Source organism: Leuciscus leuciscus (assembly GCF_965113295.1).
Source record: "Leuciscus leuciscus genome assembly, chromosome: 19".
Lineage (NCBI taxonomy): Eukaryota > Metazoa > Chordata > Actinopteri > Cypriniformes > Leuciscidae > Leuciscus > Leuciscus leuciscus.
In genome coordinates, this window is record NC_138743.1 from 5,336,020 (window position 1) to 5,352,547 (window position 16,528).

At 37.8% G+C, this 16,528-nt stretch overlaps 1 protein-coding gene across 1 annotated transcript in view; it reads right to left on the reverse strand.

The window, feature by feature from the left end:
• Positions 1–796: 796 nt before the first annotated feature.
• cd109 (CD109 molecule) overlaps positions 797–16,528 on the reverse strand; it is a 30,254-nt gene continuing 14,522 nt past the window's right edge. Inside the window, exons 18-34 of the mRNA XM_082148040.1 lie at positions 16,424–16,493; positions 15,584–15,674; positions 13,922–14,036; positions 13,729–13,842; positions 11,343–11,561; positions 10,504–10,645; positions 10,215–10,391; positions 10,053–10,134; positions 8,445–8,673; positions 7,682–7,853; positions 7,250–7,440; positions 5,355–5,501; positions 4,640–4,705; positions 3,825–3,961; positions 2,468–2,624; positions 1,565–1,667; positions 797–1,453 (exon numbers count right to left, since the gene is read on the reverse strand). Coding sequence (XP_082004166.1) covers positions 1,257–1,453; positions 1,565–1,667; positions 2,468–2,624; positions 3,825–3,961; positions 4,640–4,705; positions 5,355–5,501; positions 7,250–7,440; positions 7,682–7,853; positions 8,445–8,673; positions 10,053–10,134; positions 10,215–10,391; positions 10,504–10,645; positions 11,343–11,561; positions 13,729–13,842; positions 13,922–14,036; positions 15,584–15,674; positions 16,424–16,493 — 2,409 coding nt within the window. The 3' untranslated portion in view covers positions 797–1,256. The remainder of the gene's footprint in view (positions 1,454–1,564; positions 1,668–2,467; positions 2,625–3,824; positions 3,962–4,639; positions 4,706–5,354; positions 5,502–7,249; positions 7,441–7,681; positions 7,854–8,444; positions 8,674–10,052; positions 10,135–10,214; positions 10,392–10,503; positions 10,646–11,342; positions 11,562–13,728; positions 13,843–13,921; positions 14,037–15,583; positions 15,675–16,423; positions 16,494–16,528) is intronic.

Sequence of the window (16,528 nt, forward strand, 5' to 3'; positions counted from 1 at the left end):
ACACGGACACACACACACACGGCTGGCGTGTGACAGACACTTGTCTGCTTGTCAGACGCGTTTATATACTGTCTATGGTCAGACGCCACTCTGGATTTTGTCGTTCGCTTGTACGGTGGCTTTGAATTGTCAAAAAAACCTCTCAAAATACTGGCTGTGGATGCGAAAAACGCAGAAAATCGAACCCGATCCGAATTTTTTTATTACGGACGAAAGTTTCGTAGACAGTGTGCAAGCGTGATTGACAACGTGAGGTCGAATTTTTTTTTTAACGTGCGAAAATTTCGGATGCGAATTTCGGATTCAGTGTGCAATGGCCTTTAGGCCGCACAATAAAAAGGCTAGCCACATAACTGAAAACACAAAACTAGAGAAATCAGCCATCAGTGTGTTTATCGTATCACGGTGTAATCTTGCATGATGGATTCAAACTTTAACATTTGCAAAATAAGAAATGTATGAGTTCATGTTGGTGAAATTGCTGCAATAATGATACAACAACCATATGTACACAGAGCAGCTAAATTAATCATTTCTATGCCATCACTTATAATGCCACATAAAAGGATAATAGAGAATTGTTAAGAAAAAAACATAACAAATAAAGTACCCCAGGTAAAATTATCTAAAACATGTGATTGAAATAGCCATTTAGCCTCTGATATTTAGTTTTTAAGGTGATACCGGCGTTAGTCTGGTAGAAGTCAAAACTTTTAAAAAGATTTCCAATTTATGAATTAAAGAGGTTTCAACTTACAAGATCAAAAAAAGACATGAACACATTTAATACTGGGAAATTTGTAATTGTGGTAATTTACAACATGATGCATATTTAACACAGTGGATTATTATAATGGTGACAAGGGATTTAATAATTGCAGTTTTCACATTTAAAAAGTTCATTGATCAGTTTTGCACCTGACCCTGCATTACCATTTCAATTATGCTCAAAAAAAAAAAAATATATATATTTTTTAATTAAAAAAATTTAAAAAGCATCCCTTATTCACTCATAATTAATTAATGAATCACTTATTTTTCATTAAGTTGTCAGTAAAGTCATTTAAAAAAAACAAAGTTCTGTCTAAACTGTTTGTAAAATCATTCATTGTTGCACTAAATTAAATCTGTCAATTTTCATAAAAAAATAAATAAAAAAAATCACATTTACAGAACTTTTTTAAATAATTTACACAAACTTTGCTTGTGGTAGAGTGTTATTGATTATAATGGTTGCGGTGTAGGGAATACACTGATTAGTTGTAGATTGACAGGAGGATAATGAGTGCTGTGGTCAAGCTCAGAGCCAGAAGTGGATGTTGGCTGATGGAGGACGTCCCATCAGTCACCCTGATGTCTTGAGCCCCACACTGGGAGCAATCCGACCCACACAGAGAACACACAGACATGTGCTGTCTTATCTCAGATGTGTAGGACCGCACTGTCCTCCGTTCTGCAGAGGATAAGAGAATGAAACAAGGAACTTGAAAAACATACTGGAGCAGAACATCATATGAAGGACCATGAATTAGATTGTTTGGAGCAATTATTTAAAGAGTCTTACGCGGCTCATAGTAGTCGTAGATCATCATCACAGCATCTTGGACATTGGCCACCTTAAAGTCCATTATGGTGGATATTTCAATGCACTTTTCGAATATGGTCACCTGTGATGAGAGGAAAGATGATAAAATTGGAGATACAGCCACGAACCATCTGATGCATAATGCACACAAAAAAAATAACCAAATAAACCATCATAAGAACAAAATCACACCACAAAAATGGATTTTCTTGCTTAGTATGTGTCTTGTTTTCCAGTACAAATATATAAACATTCTTAAATCAAGATACATTTACTTGAGAAGCAAAATGACAGGAGAAATTAAGTCTTGTTTTCTGAAAAATGTATCAAAATTGAGTTTTTGCTTAAAACAATAAAAATATATCTGCCAATGGGGTCAGAAAAATAAACTTAATTCATAGGGAAAATAAGATTATAATTAAGTTATTTTTGCAGTGCAGACTTAGCACCCTTATAATAAAATATTGTATGAATATAAGTAAAGGCTGGCCCACACTACAAGATATTAGGGCCAATTTTAGGCCCAATTCTCCCCTTCCAATCCTAGGTAAAGTCCCCATTATCTTGATGGTTTTTACATGTTATTTTATCCTGTAGTGTGAGGTGTGTTAAGAGTGACCGTAAATATCCAACATGTTGAATATTAAATTAAAATGGTAATTTAATATCAGAACTCCTGTCCAAACACTATTATGGCCATTTCTTCTTGCTCGTCGTCGTTCGCCATGTTTGTTTACTCTAAACTAAAGTCACGTTTGACCACGAGAGATATTGTGAGAATGTCATGTTTGTGATCTCTCACATTTAGAAAATTTGATACAATTAAAAAAATCTGTTAATGTGGGCCAGCCTTAAGTAATTAAGTTGCTAAGAGGAACTTACCGTGTCTAAGTAAAGTATAACTCGTCCTGAAGGCGTCTCTACTCTTCTGACTAGATCATCTATCTGGACACCATCTTGGGCCAAACTGAAGCCCGTGAGTAAACCCACGTCCAGTATGGCCATACCCGTCTGACTCAGGCCCTGGCCTTCCCTCAGACTTAAAGAAATGGACAAAATTATGCTTTCAGACAGATTTCTACTCAAAAGTGATTCCATAAATATCTACAGCAGCCCCCAAAAAGTATTTGGACATAAATACTTCAAATTTTATGATTTGCATTATATATAGAATATTGCTAGTTGTCTAATAAACCTGACATTGTATATTATGATTATTGATGGCTCATTGATGAATGGCTTTTGTTCCTCTTTTCTCTTTGGATAAGAGCATCTGCTAAATCCATAAATGTAAATTTTGATGATGTAGAATATACATCTTATTATTCAAGTGTGCTGCTTTGATGTCGACACGGATGTTTCTTTTTACATCTATAACGACACTACTGTAACTGTTTGTAAAAAATATTATACTTTTTATTATCTTAATGGTAAACATGCTTATTTGTATTTAATTGAGCTGCATGTTTTTTTTTCTTTTCTTCCTGATAACATCAGATAAAAATCGTACATTTATTTCAATGTTTATAATGTGCAGTGTCCCTTTTTAAAATATTATTTTAATATAAATAAATGCCATATTTTTTGATAGTTTGTTATGTAAATTCAAATACATTTTTAATTGCAGCTCAAATGTAAATACTTGTTTAGGGCTGCTGCATATTGTTTTTTCGAGCTGGGCAATTAATTAAAATTAATTTTCATGATTTACGATTTTGATATTTTGAAAACAATCAAGATTAAACAATAATTGTTGATCTAATTTATTTTTTATATTATTTATGTAAATGTGTGTGTATACACTCACAAACACGTGTGTGTGTGTGTGTGTGTGTGTGTGTGTGTGTGTGTGTGTGTGTGTGTGTGTGTGTGTGTGTGTGTGTGTGTGTGTGTGTGTGTGTGTGTGTATACTGTATATATATATATATATATATATATATATATATATACATACAATTATTTTTTTACAAGAAATCTTTTTTTTATATATATATATATATATATATATATATATATATATATATATATATATATATATATATGTGTGAGGTTTCCAAAGTCAATGAGTAATCTTGTTAAATAATCATGATCTGAATATTGACCAAAATAATCATGATTATGATTTTCCATAATCGAGCAGCCCTATTGTTTTGTTAATTTTTTATCACATTTTTTGGTGCTGATGAAATCATTTTGGCAAAAAGCGAGCCGTGCGTGTGTGTTCAGTCCAACCGCTCACCTGAAACATATGTGAAGGTTTACATGAAACTCCTCATTGTCCATTACGTCTATATACAAATAAAAGGCCTCATCTGTGTGTGTATCACGCCGTCTAAGAGACCTTCTCTGGTTCATCACGTTGTAGAACACAGTAAGCTGAAACATTAAGAGAAAATTAATGATAAAAGTCTTTGGGAGTTGTTTTCCCATTTTATCGCTTTGTAAAGTGACAGCACATCTCTCCTCAACAGGTCAGATGATTTGAGGGATCATTCACGTCTGAAGCACAAATGAACAAACATCAGGTCAAGTCTGCTTTCGTGAATCTTCTGAAGAACAGAGATCTGGACACAGTTTTACTGTTTCACTGCTTCTCAAAGCAGCTCAAGATGTTGTTGGTGTCTCAGCGCCTGGGCCGTTTACGTGCTCCATGGCCAGCAATCAAAGGTATAAATACACACTGGACTGAGGAAGCCATTACGTCTCTATTTATCTTTATGGGGATTCCAGTTATTATCCACAGCTGCTGAACCTTCATAACCTGCTGTTTGGCAGGTGATAGCTTGATCCTGCTAAATTGTCAGGACGGTCCACGTGTTGTTCAACAAGCAACTTGTTTTACTTTTAGCTTTTTTGTAGCTATAATATTTGCTTTTGTACCAGACCAAATTCTCAACCGGGGTTTTAGTGTGCTAACAGAAGTTTCCGTATTAAAAGGCCTGCCGTATGTATACAGTAATTAAGGCCTGTTTCGCACACACTGCATCTGCTGTGCAATGACGTCTGTTTTGATCATAACGTACTGGCAGATGTTAACTACGAGTTTAGACATACCTGAAACAGAGCAATGCCTTTACCCTCTGCCACCACTTCAACGTCAATCCCCTCACTTGGATCAATCTGTGGAGGCAAACCAAACATTAGCATAATTCGCTTAGCAGATCTTGACAAATTACTGGTCGCAAACAGTTAGCTAGTTATTTGCAATGATAACTTTGGAATTCTTGTGAGTTATACACTACTGTTGGGGTCGGTAAGATTTTTTAATGTTTTTTAAAAGAAGTCTCTTTTGTTCACCATAAGAAATACAGCAAAAACAGTCATATTGTGAAATATTATAACAATTTAAAATATTTGTGTTCTATTTGAATATATTTTAAAATGTAATTTATTCCTGTCATCAAAGCTGAATTTTCAATATCTATCTTTTGTGCATGGAACACCATTATTACTCCAGTCTTCAGTGACGCATGATCCTTCAGAAATCATTATAATATGCTGATTTGCTACTCAATAATTATTTCTGATAATTAACAATCTTGTCAAACCATGCTAACTTTTTCAAGATTCCTTGATGAATAGAAAGTTCAAAAGAACAGCATTTATTTGAAACAGAGATCTTTTGTATCATTAGGCCTAAATGTCTTTACCGTCACTTTTGACCAATTTAATGCATCCTTGCTGAATAAAAGTGTTTATTTCTTTAAAAAAATATATTTTGAGTGGTAGCTGGTGTCAGCACAGATCTATATCTGTGTATTATACATACGGGAAGGTCTTGGCTCTGTTGCAGCAGGTAATTGGATCGGTCTATGTTGAACATGGCAGCTCCGTTCACTGTGATGGTGAGATCCACGAACTCGCCGTTGTTGATGGTGGCGTAGACTGACAGTGCGTGCAACGCCATCACCGTATCCTGACAATGAAGAAAAACACAGAGCACAGATATTACAATAAAGCTTCAGAACTGATCAAAACAACAAAAACGGCATTCAACAAGGGAAAAATGGGATAAGCATGTCCATTTTGATTTCATGTGTAAATGGCAGATGTGTTCATCTCTCAGGCCCTGTTTACAGCTGGTATTAAGATGCTTTTTGGTTGATCAGATCACAAGTAGACGAGGGAAACACATTCCCATTTACTCCTGGTGTTTTAATCCGTCTCTTTTGTCCACTTTCATCCACTTCTGTCCTGATTTCTTCGAGGGGAGGGTCTATGGGCGGGTGAATGTATGGACTTTTTCAGATCTTTCGATCTAATGGACAAAATAAGCTCACGCACTTTACATATGAACACGACCGGAGAAAACAGAAAAACACACAGAGAGCATCAGCTTTAGTTTCTGCTCTGACAGCCGAACGCTGTGAGTGTGTGTTAGAAATCAGGAGTGGAGAGAGAACATTGTGTTTGGCACGTTTTTTATCTTCCAACCAAACGTGGGTCTTTAGGCGACAAAGTTTAAATCCCTTCTAGCTAGAGCTCTTCTCATAATGTTTACGCATCAGGTCAGTAGACGGAGAGCAGACGATCTTTTGTGGCTGTTTGAACACATTCGACCTCATGAGCGTTTACATTGCAAAAGCAATCCGGTCTGTTTTCCACTACCTCTGGAAGTGGTCAGAAGTGGACAAGCTCAAACTGTTTTAGACCTCGTTTACACCTGTATTTAGCGTCGTCCACTTGTGATCTGATCGACCACAACACATATTAATACCAGGAGTAAACATGGTTTCAGGTGCATCTGTGTCACAGAAACCTAGCTTTCAATCTCCTGCCACCTGGTAAATAACACTGCACATGTGCAGAGCAGAGCACAAAAACAGCCACACATCCTTTAATCTTTACATGCTCAAACAAACTCTTTTGGCAAGCGCAGTCAGATGTTCTCCTGTTGGATTCAAGTTGTTGTGTCAAAGCAAGGCGCTTCAGCATGATTGCAGCGCTTTATCAAAGCTCCCGTCCCGGAAACTGCTAGTCCTCATTGAGGTTAGTGTTCCTGACAGAACACAGGCCACTCGCAGCCAGACATCCGGGTTAATATCATGAGGCTCTTTTTAAAATTAAAAGTACATTTTCTTTTCTCACCTCGATGGCCTCTCACAGATCTTGATTTCCAGTTGAAACATTCGCCTGCCAACAAATTAATCTCCCTGAATCAGTGGGTTTTGTTAGATCAAAGATGTGTGTAATCATAAACACTGGGACACTAATTAATACCTCAATAGATGTTAAAGCCTGTTTACTTTCTTAAAGGAATATTTCCAAGTTCATTTGTGGTGTGATTTCAACTTGTCCCTCCATTTCTTTAAAAAAAAGCAAAAACCTGAGGCATTCAATGGTGAATGAGTGAATCCACAAACATTCAAATACTCACTGTTTCAATAGTACAGCAATAGATGTAGGATAAGTGTTAATATGATTTTAGTATGGAAAAAAATGCTTACTAATATCTTCTGTTTAAAGTTCAAATAAGAGTTTTCAGAGAAAAACTAATGTAAGTACTTTTATAAAATAAGCAACACATTTCTGCTTTTAAATCTTCAAAAACATTGGCCATGTGACTTCCATTGTAACCCAGTCTTTCTAAAATGTCAACATTCATTTCACGAGCCTGAATGCCTTTCTATTGTCTTTCATGAGTTGAACGTCTGTTTAACACACCTGAGTGGATCCGTATCCCCCGAGATGGTTTCTTTGCTGACTGAGCCACTTCATCAGACTGAATCCTTCATCTATTAGTTTCAGTCTGTACATGGAGAGCAGTACATACGCAGATATCTCTATGTCGGCTGAACGCGGCTGCCAGGAATTGTACAAGATGTCGCCTGGAGATCTCCAAGTTGGCACTCCATCTGAAAGACCCAGAATGCAGCGTCACCATCCAACTATTATAAACACATTAGCGTTTAACACATTTTACTGTGCCAGGTACGACACTCATCCATAACAGTACAGCTGGTCGCCACACTGTGTGGAATTAAAGGAAATGTATCGGTTATTTTCTTATGGGTTATGTATGTTTCACATCTGTGGCATGCTGTTGATTACCACAGACAATAGTTTCACTCCTCAGAGAGTATAGGGTATATTTACCGACAACTAGTGCTCTGTTCAGCAGCTGTGTGAGGACAGATGGAGCGCTGGTGCTGTTGGCCAGTGACAGAGCGTAGGTGACTAAAGACAGGCTGTAGTTACTGGAGATTCCCTGAGCCAGTCGAGACTTCAGGAAACTCAAGGCAGAAGACACACTGCCTTCATACGTACTCTAGCAGGAGACACAAAACAGTCTTCAATCAATCAATCAATCAATCAATCAATCAATCAATCAATCATCAATCAATCATTAATCATCAATCATCAATCAATCAATATGTCTATCTATCTATCTATCTATCTATCTATCTATCTATCTATCTATCTATCTATCTATCTATCTGTCTGTCTGTCTGTCTATCTATCTATCTCTGATAATATATCTGTCTGTATGTCTATCCGTCCGTCCATCCATCCATCCATCCATCCATCCATCCATCCATCCATCCATCTATCTATCTGTCTATCTATCTGTCTGTCTGTCTGTCTGTCTGTCTAACTATCTATCTCTGATAATATATCTATCTGTCTGTATGTCTATCTATCCGTCCGTCTATCTATCTATCTATCTATCTATCTATCTATCTATCTATCTGTCTATCTGTCTGTCTGTGATAATCTATCTGTCTGTGATAATCTATCTAACTATCTATCTATCCGTCCATCTATCTATCTCTATCTGTATATCTATCTGTGATAATCTATCAGTCCATCCATCCATCCATCCATCCATCCATCCATCCATCTAACTATCTGAACTCACCTTGTATTCAGCGTCCTCCAGAAGTGCAATGAGGACGTACGCTGTGAGAGACACAGGTCCATCCAGACCGCCCTGGAGCTCTGTGTGTATGACCTGACCCGGCTCTCTGAACGACCCGTCAGGGTCCTGATGGACAGACAGCCAATATGCTGTCCTCTGCATCACCACCGGGTCAATGGAGATGAAGGCCTGAGCCTGGAGGAAACACCTGAGCACGAACGCTGACAGCCTGAATATCACAAAGCAAACCATCAATCACTCATACACTTGATTTGTGTTTGATTTCATTTTCACCCATTGGTTCTGAAGTCAGTACTGAACTGGAAAGACTATGGGCCCTATTTTAACGATCTAAGCGCATGGTCTAAAGCGAACGGCGCTAGTGCACTTAGGGCGTTTCCGAATCCACTTTTGCTAGTTTAACGACGGGAAAAATGGTCGGTGCGCCCGGCGCATGGTCTAAAAGGGTCGTCCCTATTCTCTTAATGAGTAATGGGTGTGTTTTGGGCGTAACGTGCGTTAAACCAATCAGAGTCTCATCTCCCATTCCCTTTAAAAGCCAGTTGTGCTCGCGCCATGGCGGATTCGCTATTTACATGGCGCAATTTGCAAGTGGTAAGACTGAACGCTTCTCCAGAGAGGAAACTGTTCTGCTCGTGCACGAGATTAAAGCTGTGTGTGTGTGTGTGTGTGTGTGTGTGTGTGTGTGTGTGTGTGTGTGTGTGTGTGTGTGTGTGTGTGTGTGCGTGAGGTTAATGCGCGCGAGCAGACCATCTACGGGACAAGCCGGATTCCACCATATCTTTATGAACACAATATTAATCTTTTACATTGTAATCCTTTTATTTTTTATATTTGTCTAGTTTGTGTGCTGCAGCGCATCCCTGTGTGTGTAATAAGCAGAGTGGACCCGTCTATAGGCATTACTAATGGACCCTTTAAATAACAAACAAAAAATAGCAACGCGCCAACAATGCGCCTGAACACACCTCGTTTTCAGACTAGCAGCCCATGCATTTGCTATTTAAAGGTGCATTGCGCAAGTCTCTGAGTTTTTGCAGAACTATGCCCCCTCTGGCGGCAAGCGAAACTGCCGCCAGAAGTGTGCACGCTCACGGACAAAAGTTTTCTTTTTTTTTATCTTACGTGGAGTTTGCGTTGGTGTTTGAAATGAACTACAAGCCGGTCTCTTAGAATCCATCTTCTACGGAGAATAGCGGCGAATACACAAACCTGCCAGACAGCCAGGTGAGCGTGCCGTGAACGCGCATGACGTCACGCCCAGTCTAAAATTCCAGCCCGAATCCCTCTTATTTATTTTACTTTACAGGATTATAGAGACAATCTCAGTGATCAGAGAAGGGCTCATTCAGCCCATCAGGCAATTGTTTAAGCATGTATGGGTTAGAAAACGGGTATTTTTAACATGAAAAAGTTGCTTAATGCACCTTTAAACAACGTGGCGCAGGACGTAAAAAAGATAACTGCGTTGGACTGAAACTAGCAAAAAATACTTGCGTCGCGCCTGGTGCCGCATTGCGGCGGGTGTATCATAGGGCCCTACGTTTTTGGGGTACAGTTTAAGCTGCTGTATTTATTTATGTATACCATGTGCTGCCAGAATAATCACTGTCTCCAAAAGCACTGAAGGAGCCATCAAGCCTTTGGTAGGAAAGCTCACGTTCATACGCTGCAATCAAACAGAACAGACGTGTTAACTCAAGGACTTCTGCTGTGTTTCTCAGGACTATAAGACTTCACAACACTCACCTTCCATCATGTAGCTCATAGCCTTGCTCCTGGTCTGTTCCTCAGCTTGCTTGGTATTTCTCAGATACTCCAGAACATAAATATTTGGCGCAAAATGGATCATGTTCTGCTCACCACAACCGTAAGGCATCTCAATGAGAGAGTCCAGATTTCCAATGGATGGGCCCAGAACGTCACCTTCAACATAGACACATATAGAAGAGGGTCAGATAAGATGTTTGCACTCAAAAGAAGCCTGATAACAGCCAGAAAACCTCTTACAATAGAAACACAGGGTGAGGACACATACCCACAGCAGATACAGTGGCCCTCTGACTGTCAGAAACCACATCTGCAGGAAAACTAAAGGCCATGGTCCTAGAAACCGTGTTCTGGTTCAGGGGAAACTCCAGAAACAATGTTTGAGTTGACGACTGCTCCAGTCCCTCTGGCTAGAGAGAAATCATTCAACACAAAAAGAGTTTAGGATTTTCCACTTTCCCAGCTGCTACACACTATGATAGTATTTGTTGTACGTTAAATATAGAATCATCAAAAATTATGTTTTTTTCATTTTTTCATTTTTATTATCATGATTTTTTTTAATAATGCAGAAATTAATTGTTGCACTAATATGAATGCATTGAACATTTTGCTTTGCTGTAATAAATATAGAATCATCAAAAATAATGAGAAAAACATGTCCAGATGCTTTACAGTCATGAACATATGATGAACATTTTTTTTGAAATACTAAAATAAATTGTTGTATTATCTTTATTTATTTAAACTAAAAATACCAACTTTTTATTAAAAAAAATTGCTTTGCTGTAATAAATATAGAATCAGCAAAATATTGAGGAAAAAATCTAAAAATGTCATTACAGTCATAACCAAATGAGGAGAAAATTTGCTTAATTGTCAAGAAAATAATGTCAAAATGCAAAACTAAATAGTTTTACTGTCTTCAATTTGTTTAAATAAAAACTTAAATGCATTAAAAATATTGCTTTGCTCCAAGAAATATAAAATCATCACAAATGTTTCAAGAATGTCCAGATAGTCATGAACCTATGAGGCAAAAATGGGCTTAACTGTCACGAAAATAATGTCTAAATAATTTTTTTATATCATGCTGGCATGAATCACCTTGACAAGAACAGTCTTGTAGACCCAGTCTGAAGAGTAGATGGACGTGGCTTTGACAGAGATGGGAATCTCTCCCAGCGCTGTGACTCTGATGGGGAACAGGAGCGTCGTAATGTTCTGACTCAACACTGTGACTTTCCTCACATTGTTCATAGAAAATTCTCTATTGTCTGGTGACACAAATTCAAACTCCAAACTCTCTGCAACAACAACCATCACCTGTGACGGAAAAAGACATGAAGAGAGCAGTTTTCAGCAGACTATAATTCACTTATTAGAGGAAAAAGCGCAGGCCCTGATAATATTGAGGGTCGGCTGCTTATTTCCTGTGCAGAGCAATTGGGACCTATTTTTTATTATATTTTTCAACTGTCCCTTACTCAACAGAAGGTGCCGAGATTATGGAAAACTTCCACAGTCATTCCAGTGGTGAAAAATAATCATCCAGTAGTACTAAATGATTTTAGGCCAATTGCTTTGACCTCATTAGTTACGAAGAGTTTTGAAAGATTCCTTAAAAAAAAGCTTCTTACAAAGGTGGAAGATTCCCTTGACCCTCTTCAGTTTGCTTATAGGGCCAGGCGTGGGGTAGAGGATGCTACGGCCACTTTGTTAAATTTGGTACTTAAGCATCTAGAGGGAATTAAGACTCATGCTAGGATTTTATTTGTTGATTTCTCATCCGCTTTTAACACGATACAACCTCATATTTTAGTAGAGAAGCTTTTAAGTTTTGGCTTTGATTTTAGTATTGTTGGTTGGATCCTTGACTTTCTAACTGATCGCATTCAGAGAGTAAGGGTTAATGGTTGCTTGTCAGAGGTATTGTCTTCATCCACAGGGTCCCCTCAGGGATGTGTCCCTTCTCCACTCCTGTATATTCTATACACTGATGATTGCAGAAGCAGGCATGACAATAGATTTATTGTAAAATTTGCAGATGATTCCGCGATTGTCAGCCTTCTTGGTGTTGGTGAATGCGACCATGGCCCTGTGGTAGATGATTTTGTTCAGTGGTGCAACGACGCATTCCTGCAAATAAATGTGTTAAAAACTAAAGACTTGCTTATTGACTTTAGGCGTAATCAAATTGATTTTAAGAGAACAACTATCGAAGAGCAGGAGGTTGATGTTGTGGAATCATATAAGTATCTGGGGTGTGTGATTGACAACAAGCTGAATTTTAATGTAAATGTGGAGACGATTTGTAAAAGGGGCCAGCAACGTCTGTACTGTCTACGGAGACTGTCCAAATTTAAAGTTGATAGGTCCTTGATGATTTTGTTTTACAAATCTTATATTGAGTCGGTTCTAACATTTACTATGTTATGCTGGTATGGAATTATTGGTGTGAAGGCAAAGACTGCTTTGGTGAAAATAGTAAATACTAGCAGTAAGATCTTAGGAGTTCAGCAGAGTCACCCTATCGACCTGTACAACCGGCAGGTAGTTAGAAAAGCCCGATCCATTTTAATGGTTACTTCACATCCTCTCTATTCTGAGTTTCAGTTTCTACCCTCAGGATCTCGGTTGAGATTTCCCTCTATTAGAAGTAACAGGTATAAACATTCATTTATTCCTACTTCCATTTCTCTGTTAAATTCGGTCATGGGGGGAGTAGGTGGAAGGAAGTAGTTGTTTGGGTTTCGTGTGTGTACTTCGTGTGTGTACTTATTTTCGTGTTAATTAAAATTTTTAAATGTAATTTAACTTTTACGAAAATTTTTTATGTATTGTAAATTGTCCTTTTGTATGCTGTCTTGCTGTAAAACCAATTGCCCTTCGGGGACATATACAAATAAAACAAACAAACAAACTTACAACAGAACAAGCCTACAGTAACCTGTGTTAAAGTCAACATAATAGAACAGTATTCACAAACTATTTTACTTTCATTTAGCTGTGTGCCAGAGTTTAATTTTGTGAGGTTGGTTCAAATAACTTGAGCAACAATAATAATAATGCTGAGCAAATACTTGAATGCACAGTCCAAGCTAACAAAAATATGTTCTAGCAACATTTTGATAAAGTTTTCATTAAGTTGTAAAAACATTATTAATGAATGTTCGCTGAATGTAAAAAAAAAAAAAAAAAAAAAAATTGGTTATACGAATGTTATAATTTGACAAAAATTATGGAAACGTTACTTTTTTTTTGTTCCCTGAACATTCTAAAACAAGTAGTTATATTCAAAAAATGTTAGAAGATTGTTCAACTAAAAACGTTCCATTAACGATGTATAAAATAACATTTTTGTGTTAACGTTTTGAAAACATTAGACCAGATAACTATGAACGATTGTTCTATTAATGTTACTGGAAGATTGTTTGTTCATAACTTTGAGAGAACATTCCCTGTTAGCTGGGTTTACAAACACAAATCTCACCTCTAAATCCTCATCCTTATAGTTAAATAGATTGACTTCCAGCAGTAGCAGTTCCCCACGGATCAGGAACGCCGGGAGATTCAGTGACAGGAAGAAATCTTTAAACACGGTGAGCTGGGAAACAAACTCCTTTTTAAAAATCAGTTATACATACTAATATTCAGTGATAGGTAAACTGTACACAATGCCTCACCTCTGCAGGAGCGCTGATGCCCAAACCCAGATTCTCTGACATCACGATGGCAAAGGCCACCCAAGAGGTCAAGCTGTCCGGCACGGTCACCGGGAAGGAAGCCGAGGCAGAATTACTGCAACGTAAGAAATAAAAACAGACATAAATGAGTCAGTTGCTTGCAGATTAATGTGAATAGAGACCTTTTGAGAATTTGATGGGAAACAATTAAATTCATATTGTGATATCTAACGTTTTCTTGTATCTTGGAAAATATGAGCACAGTTTGAGACATTGTTGAGGTGTCTTCTGAAACTCTATACGATGACTGATAGTCCTACACTCTTTTATTTTTTTTTAGGGAAAATATTTGCAGTCTTCAAAAGTCTCCATTTGCTCTCCATTCCGTCTCAATGCTGTCTATATAGAGATCTCAGAGATTTGTGATTTTTCATTCCAAAGTGATTGCATAGTGTAAACCAGGGGTTCTCAAACTTTTTGAGTGTGTGGACCACTATTTGTAATCAAGAATTTTCGCGGACCACCTCATAATACACATAATAAAATATGTCTACACACAGTCCTACCTGAATTAATCTGCACCTCTAAATAGGCTTACTAGCACTAAAACTATAACTGGTCATCACATCACAGGCTTGTTAAAGGAAAGTTTACTGCACACAACGGCTGCCACATATTTAATTTATTTATTTAGGCTACTCAAGCGCCCAGGGCATAATCAGGTTCATTTGAACAACAGGCTTATTTCCATAGCAATGTAGTATGAAAGCACACTGGAATATAGTCAACATTTCAAAACCTTTGGCGATTTTAGGGGATTATTATTATTAATCTTCAGAGTTTTACAAGTCCTCAAAAAGTTTGTCCACTTAACAGCACATCTGCAAAACATTTCAGAAACGCGAGATCAAGAAACTAACTGGAAATTAAATAATAACAGGCCTTATTCATTCCATTTATAAACATTTCGTTTCATATAAACTGCCTATGCCTAACTGTGCGTTCACACACCGGACGCGAATAGCGCGTCAAATTCAAAAAGGGATTATGTGAAATTCGCGCCTACCGCGTCTAGTGATACGCTTGACCACTTTGTATCAATTCGCGCGTCAAGAGCTAAATTGACGCGCGTAAAAACAAAAGTTTGAAGCGAAATTTCGTCCGGTGTGAACGCACCATTAAAGGCTATGCGTGTGATGTGATAATGAGAACATATTTGCCTCTGCCCTTTTCTCTTCAGAGAACCTGTTGCTATCCACCGAACCAATGTTGTGGTTCTAACGGCACTGAACTTGAATGTCACGGCCGAACACCACTAGGCTATTTTAGTAATCACACAATAACTTGACAATTTAATTAAAATGTTATATCAATATAGGCCTACATATTCTTTTTACTTTTCTTTTTTATGGGAATTTCCTGGTAAAATGAAGGTAAAAAAAATATTATTTTATATTTTATTTAGCCTTTCCACGGACCACCTGCAGTACCCTCACGGACCACTAGTGGTCCGCGGACCACAGTTTGAGAATGGCTGGTGTAAACAATCAAAGTTATTACATCAGAAGTTGCTTGTTCATAGCTCAGAAAGTATTTTTAATACATTTAGGTATTAGCCTAGTGAAAATCAGCTCAATGACAGACATATTTCTCCTCGTGTACCTCATATTAGCATCCAGCCAGATCCAGGTTTCAGGAAAGTCTTTTCGAAAACCCACATCAGCCATCTGATTCAGATAGAGTCCCTCCCCTGCTGTGGAACCCATGAGCATTAGTGAGAAAATGATTGAACCAGAAGACACTACAGGGAAACCATTGTTTTTTTTTCAGGCACTGGTCAATTTTGAGCTTTTCTGCTTCAATAACATGTCTTCTTTCAGACTAGTGGAAAGAAAACATCCAAAATACATATTTAAGTGGTGTGCCTCAAGGATCGGTTCTTGGTCCACTACTAATTCGGCCAGATCATTAACCATCATGGACCTAATTTTCAAACACTAATTTATTTTCCTAACCAACCCAGTTCAGTCTTTTCAATCTGGGAGAACTGTTTGATTCTAAATTATGTTTTGAACCATATCTGCCAGCTTGTTAAATCTTGTTTTCTGCACCTTCACAATATTGTTCGCATAAGTCCTTCACTTAACCATAAAGATACTGAAACTGTTATCCAAGCTTTCATAACCTCTAGTCTGGGCTATTGTAACTCCTTGTTAAGTGGCCTACCAGCTAAATTCCTTAATCACCTGCAATTGGTACAATATTCTGCTGCTCGTGCCCTTACATTTGAGCAACAATTGAGCTGGAATATTAATGTAGATAGCATAATTTGGTCTTGGAAAAACTTAAGAAATGATTGAGTGCATATTGAGATCAATATGTCTTGCCTTAAGAAAATGTGAGTGGTGCAAATCTGTGTTTTAGGTGGTTGCCAGGGTGTAACTATGTGGTTGCTAGGGTGTTCTGAGGGGTTGCTTGGGGAGGTTTAGTCTTAAGACTTACGAAATGCAGGGAACAACTGACTCTTTTCCTGATTCAGCCTGGCATCTGTCAGAACCGTGACACCGCACATCTGCAGAATGAAACAGTGTCCATAAACCATGTGGG